The sequence below is a fragment of the Electrophorus electricus genome, chromosome 18 (assembly GCF_013358815.1).
Source record: "Electrophorus electricus isolate fEleEle1 chromosome 18, fEleEle1.pri, whole genome shotgun sequence".
Taxonomy (NCBI): domain Eukaryota; kingdom Metazoa; phylum Chordata; class Actinopteri; order Gymnotiformes; family Gymnotidae; genus Electrophorus; species Electrophorus electricus.
This window is the reverse complement of record NC_049552.1, coordinates 4,540,585-4,551,806: the sequence shown is the minus strand read 5'-3', so window position 1 is coordinate 4,551,806 and position 11,222 is coordinate 4,540,585. Positions and strand designations below refer to the sequence as shown.

The 11,222-nt window shown below is 39.4% G+C and overlaps 1 protein-coding gene across 6 annotated transcripts; it reads left to right on the top strand.

Moving 5' to 3' along the window:
* The first annotated feature begins 2,542 nt into the window (after nucleotides 1-2,542).
* On the top strand, nucleotides 2,543-9,237 carry rer1 (retention in endoplasmic reticulum sorting receptor 1). Of its 6 annotated transcripts, none has more exons than XM_027011340.2 (8): nucleotides 2,543-2,624; nucleotides 4,159-4,244; nucleotides 4,420-4,524; nucleotides 4,743-4,842; nucleotides 6,079-6,157; nucleotides 7,280-7,415; nucleotides 7,586-7,640; nucleotides 8,725-9,237. In XM_027011340.2, exons 2-8 carry the CDS (start codon nucleotides 4,164-4,166, stop codon nucleotides 8,733-8,735), a joined length of 567 nt encoding a protein of 188 aa, XP_026867141.1. In that variant the 5' UTR covers nucleotides 2,543-2,624; nucleotides 4,159-4,163; the 3' UTR covers nucleotides 8,736-9,237. The 6 variants fall into 6 exon arrangements, with proteins under 6 accessions (XP_026867141.1, XP_026867139.1, XP_035392162.1 ...); XM_027011338.2 differs by having other exon boundaries at nucleotides 7,586-7,715; XM_035536269.1 differs by having other exon boundaries at nucleotides 7,586-9,237.
* The last annotated feature ends 1,985 nt before the right edge of the window (nucleotides 9,238-11,222 follow it).

Here is an 11,222-nt window from a genome sequence, read left to right as displayed (position 1 = left end):
ATGTCAGTCATGTCAGATTTTATGAATGTTTTAAAGTTTTTTTAACAAGCAGTAATGTCCATTTTTGTTCATATCCACGTTAATGGAACACAATGTTTGAATTCTGTAAGGTGATTTTTTTATGAATATTAAAGTGTGTGTTATGGAAAATGTTCTTTGTCAAATAGTAAATACTGGAAATGACCAATAGCGAAATGCATGTCAGGTTATTCCAGCAAAACAAACAAACAAAAAACAAAGACAGATAAACAAATAAACAAACAGAAGCAGGCCTGAAGGCTATATTTGGATGTGTTCGGTATGAGAAGTGACTGTCACGAGTCACCACATGACCTGTCAGGTATGGCGACAGGATGCTTGGCCTCAGTGAGTGAGGGAAAAATCAACTTCCAGACTCAGCTGTTTTACACCATTTTCTGCAGTTATCTATGTATGACACATATCAGCACACATGGATAATGCCTTCCCAGGATCCAAAAAAAATTTTGAATCTCATCAAAACTTTTCCAGTAGTTTTGTATCTTGATACTTTACCTGTTTTATTGACAGTTGCTTTGTATACACAATTTGAAATATGTTTGCTTGTAATTCTTGTATTTAAAAAAACAAGAAAAAGTTATATGCTTTATGTACACACATTTTATTTAAGATATATAGTCTGCTGTCAATAATAAAATAATAATATATATTTTATACAGCACTTTTTAGTTTCCATGCCAAATCTCAAAATGTTTTACATATAACAGATTAAACAATAAAGGTTTCTGATGATGATGATGATGAATTCATAAAACAATGTATTAAATATAAAGAGGTATAAAACAAAATAAAATAAAAAACAAGACGGTCAAGATGGGCTATAACACTTATTATATTATATAATACTGGAGACCTGCAAGGAATCCTAGAGCTAGACAAATATAGACCCTCATACAACAAACATAAATTATGTGATTAGCTAGCAAACATAATGAAAACTGCATGCTAAACGATTTGTAAGGAAGGGGTACTCAGGACACACACTGCAGGGGGCCTCAAACTTTGGGGGAGCCCAGGAGGTGATTGTAAATGAAATTTAAATTTTGTGCTATGCCAATGCCGAGCGGCGGACGTAAGCAAAACATGACTATTTCACTGGCTATTGGTAAAAGTAATTTTAAACATTTAAAACATTTTCAACTTTAAAGCAAATCAACACTCATAACTTGTCATCAGTCACTTGACAGCACTTCTGGCCCATAATAAAGAGCCCTGCGCAGTCAGACAAATGCTGCAGATATCATCACATGCCTTAAAAGGATGTGGGAAGTGATCTCATAGGAGTTAATATGACTGCATATGTAATCCTTTCAGTTTTCTTGTTGGGTTACCCAGTGCTGTGGGGCTTTTCTTTCTCAAACGCTTTTTCAAGTTTTACAGGAGTGGTGTGGATTGGTTTTCTTTCCCCTTATTGCCATGGCTAAAGGACAATACAAACCTAAAGTACATTAAAATGTTTTCTGCCAAATGTAGCATGTTATTATAATTTGTGACTATCAATTGGGAAAGGATGTACCATATCTGATCAATAATTATTACTAAGAGATGATTATCTCCTATTCTATATTTTCAAATGAAATCACTGATATTCCTACCTATTAAATTATTATATATTGCATCAACGTATTGTGACTATATAATTCTGTGATTATAATAAATGATATGCCATTACTGATTGTCTGCAATTTTTTACACAAGGAAAATAGGAACATGTGCAATTTCCCATGTGAAGCAGAGTCCAAACCAACATGTAATTTGAGTGAACACAACTCGACCAATGGAGGGTTAAGGGCAGTGGTGGGATTATGAGTAAAGTACCTTAACTACTGAACCAACACTGCCCCTTTTCCTTGAATTGTGTTCAAGGGCATCTTTTCTAAAATGCTACATAAACGCATAAGGCAGAACGCAGAACAAAATAGATGTATTCCACACATTTTCATCAGTAAAAACAGTCCTCCTGAGTTATAGATTATTAGCATCACTGATGTCACAAAGGTTAAACATGCCGGTTCTCAGCAACAGGACAAGCACGCAGGATGACAGCTGGTGGCCTCCTGTAGTGAATGGGGCTATCCAATACATGTGTGCTTGGTAGAGAAAAAAAAAAAAGTAATGTTGTTGTTGTTGGCCTTAGAATATTTGCATGTATAAGTTGCTTCGAGATTGACGTTTTACCGCTAGAAACGGTCGTGTTTGGTGAGAGCCCGGTGTACGTGCGGCACTATTAATCTAGCCTTTGTAATGACTGATTCATTCATTGCGATTCAAATGTACTGATCTTACCGATCGGTGTGCAGGCAGAAGTGTTTGCTGAAACGCTCAAATGTACACCTTCTGTATCTGTAAAATATTGTGGATTTTATACACAACATGTCTCTGGTAGCCTAAATGTCGACACGGAAACAATTTCCTCGAAGCATTGAGAAAGAAAGAAAGCAAGAAAGCAAACATTGTGTTATGTTCGAAGGTTTTTGCGATGTATTGGTTTAGTCTAGTCGCCGTTCCGGAAGTACTGACGTGTTCACGGCGGAACATTACGAGAGGTGGACAGGCAGCGGACAGAGACGCACGGGCAGCACCGGGTAAGACAAGGTATCGGTCCGTTTTTCCTTCCGAAGACAGCCGAATAAGACAACGTTTTAACGTGGCACAGGGGTCTGTAACACAGGCATTCCTAATATAAACGGAGCGTAGCTGGTAAGATATTGATTTCAGACGTTGCTCGTATCGGTTTTCACGGAAGTGAGTTGTCCAGTTTTGTCGCGCTCGTTGGTCGCTGTAGTTCTCCGCCGATATTATACGGACCATCTTTTAAGCACACATGGCTGTCATATGACCCAAACCTAATATGAAGCGGTTTGAACAAATAAAACGTCTGTGTCGAACTGCGTAACGTGTAATGCACGCGTTAATAGTTTGGTTAATGAGCGAGTTGGCTAAAGAACTACATCTCCCAGCATGCCCTGCGGTTGTCCACCAAGCGGAAACGCTCCACACAGCTGCCTGGCTCTCCTAACGAGCAAGTTAGCAAGTTAGCGAGCTGTTTTACTAAGCTGTCGCTGCCGTGTGAGGGTTGTCTACCGACTGTGCGGGTTTTATTAGACAGGTAATCATAAATGAAAACCAAGTGGTCGCCGTAAAGTGCACGTTGTATATATGACAGCTAGCTACATGCCTAGCTGACCCAACGTTATGAAAGTGATGTAGCGAGCTAGTGCTAGTATGGAAGCTAGCCTAGCTGTCCTGGCGAAACTATTTGGAGATGTGTGCATTTATATGTTTTTCTACAGTAACTGTTAACATGTTAGGCATAGGTGATTAATACAACTAGCTAGCTACGTCGCCCAAGTTACATAGGTTACCTGGCTGGAGAAGTCAATAACTTACAGAGCACAGAACATTTACTGGAATGTGATGAGCTAGCAAACATAATGAATCCTGCTAGTTAGGTAAATCGGTACAGCGAGTTAATGCATTAAAGTGGGGAACGCTGGCGGCTTACCAAAACTAAATGTTTTTCAAAATGCATTCATAACGAGTTAACTCTTATGAACTCCTAATCACTCTGAACCATGACCATCAAGGTGTGTGTGTGTGTGTGTGTGTGTGTGTGTGTGTGTGTGTGTCTGAAGAAGAGTCCAGGTGAGTAACTGCAGTGTACTGTAGTAAGAGAAGCAGCGATATTCAACTTTGTAATAAAGTCCACAAAGTGCTTCTACAGCTTACATAGCTGATTATGGCCCTCTGATCATTGCTCTTTGTTTTTTTTTAATATATTTATTTGTTTTTGACATTGTCTGAGGTTTCAGGTGAGTACTGTAGTCTACTGGAGGAAGAGGTAGTCAAAATTGCAGTGAAGGTTCCCAGAGAACCAGAACATTTAATCAGCTCCAAAGTGCTTCTGAATTTGTAGGAGGGGGATATATATATATATATATATATATATATATATATATATATATATATATATATATATATATATATATATATATATGCCCCCTCTGTGTTCCTGGACCTTTTTGGTGTGAGATGAAGTGAATATATTAAACAACATGTAGCAGTTATAACATAGTTATAATTCAGTCCTTTAATCTGATCTGCTCCCTCTATGTTCAGACAGTATGTCAGAAGGAGATAGTTCTGGTGAATCCATCCACGGGAAGCCGTCAGTCATTGGAAGCTTCTTTACACGACTTGGACAGGTGAGGCTGCAGTGGTGTACTGAACCCCAAATATCAAGGTGTATAAGGGTTCACGCCATTGCTGACAAGCTACATGCATACGTTACGTATTGACACTACACCGCAGGTAATAGCTTCTTACTTGTCTCCTTTTATGTGAACCTTTGACAGTATAGTGAAATGGTGTCTGTTGTAGATCTATCAGTCATGGTTGGACAAGTCAACTCCGTTCTCAGCAGTGCGATGGGCAGTGACTCTTATTCTGACAGCCATATACATGATCAGAGTGTATATACTACAGGTAAGCGGCACCTGCAAAAACTTCAGTACTTTTCAGTTGACATTGACATGACATTTTGATTATGTAGTGCCAGTCTTCTCAGTGTAGTTGCATGATTCCTTTATGTATTTTAAAGATTGTTTAATTTACAAAGATTCATGCTCAAGAAGCAACCCTAAATAGTGTGAACAGATGCTTTAGACAAAGGTTACTCCTGGTGCCTGTTATTTCCTTTTCAGGGGTGGTACATAGTCACATATGCTCTTGGAATCTACCACCTCAATTTGTTCATCGCTTTTCTCTCACCAAAAGTGGATCCTTCGCTGCTTGATGACCCAGGTCAGTTCTTGCTGACTCTGCTCACTAGCGTAATGTGCCCTGCTACGTTCATACAGAGTCGGCTCCTCAGTACAGGCTTGTGTTGGGACCTGCATGTTAAGAGCCTGATCAGCGGGCAGCGCAAATGTAACCCAAGATCCGTGTAAGTGGGGATCAAGCCCACACTGGAAGAAAAGCTTATTCTTAACCACCTTAAGAGCTGACCAAAAATAGGTCATACGTGGGCTCTACACATATTAAGACTTTTAAGAGGTGAAAGAGCTTTCATGGCCAGAGAGGGAAAGTTACATTCTGAACTTAAGCATTCTGCACTTTATTATTCTTTGGTGACCATTAATGTTGGGAGACTACGGTGTACAATAAGAACGGTTCTGCACTCTCTAAACTCCGTAACAGTAGTAGTTCTGTGGAGGACAAGGCTCTTTTCTTGATTGTGCCTTTAGGCTTACACAAGTGTGTCTCAGGTTTGACACACAGTCTCATCTTTAATAAAGCATTCTGTTAACTGGTAATGATTTGATTCTAGTTTGGTTAAAAATGTTTGCCCTCTCCCCAGTGTTAAATATAATGGAAGCACCACTTCTAGACTGCATTGTTTATTGCCTGCTGTGCAACAAAGAGCTTTGCACTAAAACACTTGGCAGTGTGCAGTGAATGTGATGATGTTAAAAGGGTGGAGTTGTTTTTCCGCAACCAACACCTCGCTGAAATGGTTGTTTCCCAGCATTCTTAGCTGGGCTTTCCCCACTTTGTCGTCAGCTATCGCAAACCTTCCTCCCTCCTCACAGGACTTAAACACAATCCAACAGGGCAGTCATTTAAGACTTGCACTCATCTCTGATGTTTTGCTACGTATGCCTGTAGATGGAGATTACTTGCTTAGTAAAATGTGGGCTCAAAAGGGCAAATATGTTCTTCTGTAATGAAACCTAAGCATGCCTGGTATTTTAACACTGTTCCTCGCTTTCGTACTCATGCACTTCCGGGTTGATAAGTCAGTACCATCATATTAATACCAGATGTACACGGTGTTGAAGATGCATCACAAAACACTTGCTGTTCGCGTTATGATCGATGTGTGGGTGTGCACACCAGATATACATATAAACATCATAAACATGCACTCACACTACATACGTGGCTGCAGAGCATAAGGTGTATTTTTGGTATATGCATAGCTGTTGCTTAATCTTCTCTCACTCCCATGTTGTCACGCCCGCCCCGTTTCTCCACCAGATGAGGGTCCATCGCTACCCACAAAACAGAATGAGGAGTTTCGGCCGTTCATCAGGAGGTTGCCGGAATTCAAATTCTGGTATGTCTTTTGTTCATTGTGGTTGGGCTGCAGTGGCCCTGTCCATACTGAATTCTGTAATCATCACTGCTTGAAAATTCTGTCTGAATTTTGTGATCTGGTGTTTAGAGGAATAGTTAATGTTGCTGGTTGCCCATTGCACCTGGTGCCCAGGTAAAGAGAGGATGAGAACTACGTAGTAGCTGGTCATCAAGCCCTGCATTGTGACACACGTGTGCTTTGTAATTGTCAGCTTTGCTTTGCACACGTGTGAAGACTCCCTGTGCCCCATTCTACGTTTGGGCACACACATGAATATGGAGGTTTAACCCAAGATTAGACCACACCGAGTCTTGTAATAGGATATCTTGTTTTCTTTTTTAGTATATGTATATATGTACAGAGAGATTTGCATACTGGTTTTTAATATATGAGTATATGTATAGAGTGATTTGCATACTGGTTGCCGAAAGTGAAGCAGACCGTGCTGTCTCATTTGCAACATGGATATGCAAAGCTGATTGCAGAGACAGAGACCAGAGCAACTTATTGCTGCAGACCAGAAGTGAGGCGACGCTCATGTTTGTGGCGCTCTTCTGTCTGTGACTTACAGAAAGGAGGCTGTGCTCAGCGTCACTACATACTTAGATCTTTTAGTTTCAAATCCATAAAACCACGTGCATATGTTCTCCTCATCTTTTCATTTACAGTTATTTGGTAGTATTCACGTGCCGTTCTCATGCCACAATATCGAATAAAATGGGTTTTTTTAAATCTTCCCATTATCAATAAATTTTTATCTTCTTAATTTGCTGGTTACTAAGTTCTGATTAAAGTGTAATTCCTTATTCCACTCACTACGTGGCCACATTAACTACTTTAAGCATTGAATTCTATAAGACACTGGGAGAAAAAGTAAAGGTTACCTTATAAACTGCCTTTAAATCACACTTAGTTTCTTTTCCGCTTTCCTGTAGTAGCTACAATATTCCCACAAATAAACATTTATGCAGGTGTAGGTTAACTTTTCTTTCCAGGGTCTCCATATATCCTTTATTGTTTAATTCCTGGCTTTGTCCATGATGCAAAGCATCTGAGATCTCTTGTCGCACCTTTTCATGCTGAACCTGGTGGCGGTTTCAGGCACTCCGCGACGAAGGGCATAGTCATCGCCATGATTTGCACGTTCTTTGAAGCCTTCAACGTGCCAGTGTTCTGGCCCATCCTCGTCATGTACTTCATCATGCTCTTCTGCATCACCATGAAGCGTCAGATCAAGGTGTGTGATTTGTTCGTTCGATGCCACAGCGTATGATGGTGTCCTTGTAATAAACTCTGGGCAGGGCTGTACCTACTGCAAATCGGAATCATGACACTGAACTGGGTTTTTTTTTTTTTTTGCTATGTCTTTAACTTCTCAGTTATCTGTTTTTGTCTGTCTGTCCACAGCATATGATCAAGTATAGATACCTGCCCTTCACACACGGGAAGAGGATATACAGAGGCAAGGAAGACACAGGGAAAACTTTTGCTAGTTAAAATTTCCCACCACTGAAATTAAAGTTGTTGATGAAGAATGGTGCGTAAAAGGGTTGAGGTTTTTTGTTTTGTTTGTTTTATTTTTGTTTTTTAGTTGGTTTTTTTTTTCTGTGGGGAACGAAAAAGAAAACTAGATCTAGGAAAAGAGTTTTGATCCGTGACCGTGTTGCGTTATGGCCTGAATGGGGGTTTTTATGAGAGGATTGTTGCTGCCTTCAAGAAACTGCACCCAGGTTGTGGATGTGTCTGGGAGTCACCTGACATTTGCCAACGAGTGCGGTGCCTCTTTTGCCTTGAACACAGACTCAGTTTGACAGTGAGCACAAACTAAGTGCAGTCATATCTAACGAACCTCCCAAATAGGCTATGCGGCCGTGGCTTCGTAACCTTCACCCTTCCATAGCCATGCACGGGAACTTACCTGTTCATCACTGTTGGTTACAGCTTAACATCTCCTCTCCGATTGTTTGAAAGCGTCGTATTTTTGGGGGGTACTTTTGTCATTGGTACCACTTGTGTTAGTGGTGAAATAGTCAGAATCCTAATTGGCTATTATGGGGCCTGCTTTCAGATTTGTCTCAGCATCAAACGTCAGATTGTCCCCACACGTGTGCACTGGAGTACACATGCTTAGCATTCTTGTATCAAATCAATGTCAGGGGTGTCGGACTTGGTATTCAGGTGCATTGCAAATGTTTCCGTGGAAAAAGGAGACACTGGTGAACTGCAAAGATTTGTAGCATCTACTCTGTAACTTGCCACAAGTGAATCTGAATTTGCCTTTCTTCTTAAATGTGCGGTAGCCTTCTATAGTTTAGTTTTATTTGTATATAGTTTGTCCCTAGTTCCATCCCTCCTAGCAGCTCCTAATTTATCCTCCCATAGTTTCGCTCTTAAATACTCCAAACATGTTTTACGTTTTGAAACAAAGGTTCATTCCATTGCACTGAAGCTTGACTCTCAATAGAACTGGTTGTACATTTTAAAAATATATTGTGATTATTCCATTCCAAACAAAAATATTTCTCTCTCTCTCTCTTCTTTTGCAGAGGAAACATAATGTCCAGGGCTTTAAATAAAACAAATGGATGGAGAGAGTTTAGACCTTTTTTTCCCTCGGTTCTTTTAATGTTCTGGACCCCAACTGCTAATGTAGAATTGGTAACAACATTTTTTTTTTTCTGTCTTTTTAATTTTTTTCCCTTCAATGAGCACTGAAGTTGAGGATCAAAACATTTTTCCTAATATTGTGCATCATGTTTTATGGGGGTTTATATATAAAAATAAATATATATATATATATATATATTTTTTTTTTTTAAAGGTTAAATTGAGATTTTGTCTTTTTTTCCCCCTTTAGACATGTGATTCCAGGTGTTAAATTCATCTCTTGACATAATGAAAATACATTGGATACTAGAATCGGATACTAGATCTGTACATTTCTCAATGAAGGCATTGCATGTTTTTGGTTTACTTGTGCTGCTGTTCAAAAAATGATTTTAATAACTTACAATGTAAATTTTTCACTCCAAATGCTATTAAAAGATAGTGTCCCGTCACCTGTTCTGTACCAAACTCTTACTTCATCTCTACTGCAGGTATGTACATTTGTCTGTCTGTCTTTCTATTTACATCTTCCTCACATAACTACTGTCAGCTATGTAACTAAATATTGCCATGTTTTTGTTGAGCAATATTTGTTCCAACTATACATTCCTGTTGCCCTGAAACTAAATAATTTTTCATCCCCGATCATTCGGAGGAGTACCAATTACCAGGTCAACATAGACTTGGCTTCACATTTGAAAGTGGAAGAATGAGGTTCTGTGGTGTGTTCATGAAGCTAGTAATGAAAAATGTGTAGCAGACTGAAAACCTTCCATATGAGCGTCTATACATCGTCCTTTGGAAATTCTCACCAGGCTGTTGCAGTAATTTCCAAAACCGCTGGTGTCGGCGTTGGTGTCTCCAGCACACCTGTGCTGGAGAATGCCAGTCTGCATGGTTCACAGGACCACTCCTAAGCTTTCGCGGCATGACCTTAATACAGCCCACCCCTAACACCGTGTCAGGGTGCTTCAATGGAAAACACTGTGAATAAAAGTAGAGACTGAGCCTTGCTGCCTTCAGTGGCACATGTCCAGCTAGAGTGCAGTCTAAAATGAGCAATTCCGAGATAATTATCTATGGCTGCGTTCAGTTTTCAAACCTATTTTGCTGTCTGATTTGGGGTTTGGTTTTTTTCCCTCATATTTGGTTCTTATGAATTGATGGTTCAAATTCATAAATTTCATTAGTATGACTGGAACCACCTGGATAAGAAAAGGTTTTTTTTCTATTCAGTTTTGACTTTAGACACGAAATATCTCCTGGAAAGAAGACATAAGAGAATCTTAGTCATGATGACTTATAGACTTGCTTTAAAAATCATTTCTGATTTTGCTTAGATTTAAGCATTCACATTCAAAAGTTTTAAGAACTGAATTTGCAGAAACATTTTTCTTGCTCCAGTGTACCTGATTCAATTTAGTACTAACCTTCACAAATTGTGACCATCGTGATTTTAGCGCAATGACATTAAAGGGAGCAACACACTGGTTAACACACAGGAGAAAAGTCGACCACCTCATGGATTTTTCCATCTTTGGTTTTGTTAGATGAAAAAAAGGACTGGCTTATGCAAGAAGCATGTATGATGGCCATTCCTTAGCTGGGGCATGTGGTTTGCCCAGGTAAGAATGGCATTATGGACTCTATACATTAGCAAGAAGACCAGAAACCTGGACATTGGCCAGGAGACTGGTCTATGTTAATTGTAATACTACACCTGAAAGCACAGAGCTACAATTGCAGACTGCATGTAACTACAGGGTTTTAGCCTATTCTCATAATTTGAGACCCACAGAATCCTTCTATCCAAAGTTTTACACAAGCTAAAAGCATGCAGTGTTGTTTGTGCTCTCAAATACATAAATCACTTTTGTTCATTAAAGGGATGGTTTGTTTAAGTATTCTGTCACAGTGGGTATGGGACTGTTTGCTGACTCAGAACGACGCAGACAAGACTCAGAATTATGGGCATGAGCAGGCATTTAACCCACTGCTTTTCAAAATGCTATCAACTTAAGTTTGGATTGGAAAAGCAAAAAATAAATAAATAAATAAATTAAAAAAAAAAAAAAAAATATATATATATATATATATATATATATATATATATATATATATATATATATAATCGCTCACAGCACCGAACTATAGATATGAAACAAAAGATTTGATTGGTTTGATTGGCCCTAAAAAAAAATGTCTTGCTAGAGGATGTGGTGTGATGGCCAAATGGTAAGGCGTGGGTCTCGTAAACCGGCGATCACGGGTTCGAGCCTCGTTCATGCCTTTTAAAAGCCACTTGAGGGGAATGCCACAAAACATTGTCATGGAAGATAACCATAGTCATTGTGGGTTGACATGGTCATCGACTGTGTGCTGATTCGCTCCCTTGTTTCTTGATTTTCGTTGCATGGTCACCACACATGCAGCACAT

Excerpts from the sequence above, each read along its gene's own strand:
- rer1 (XM_027011338.2), top strand. The coding sequence starts at position 4,164 with ATGTCAGAAGGAGATAGTTCTGGTGAATCCATCCACGGGAAGCCGTCA. Across the intron at positions 4,525-4,742 it reads TCAGAGTGTATATACTACAG|GGGTGGTACATAGTCACATA; the intron begins GTAAGCGGCACC and ends TTTCCTTTTCAG. Across the intron at positions 7,416-7,585 it reads CCATGAAGCGTCAGATCAAG|CATATGATCAAGTATAGATA; the intron begins GTGTGTGATTTG and ends GTCTGTCCACAG.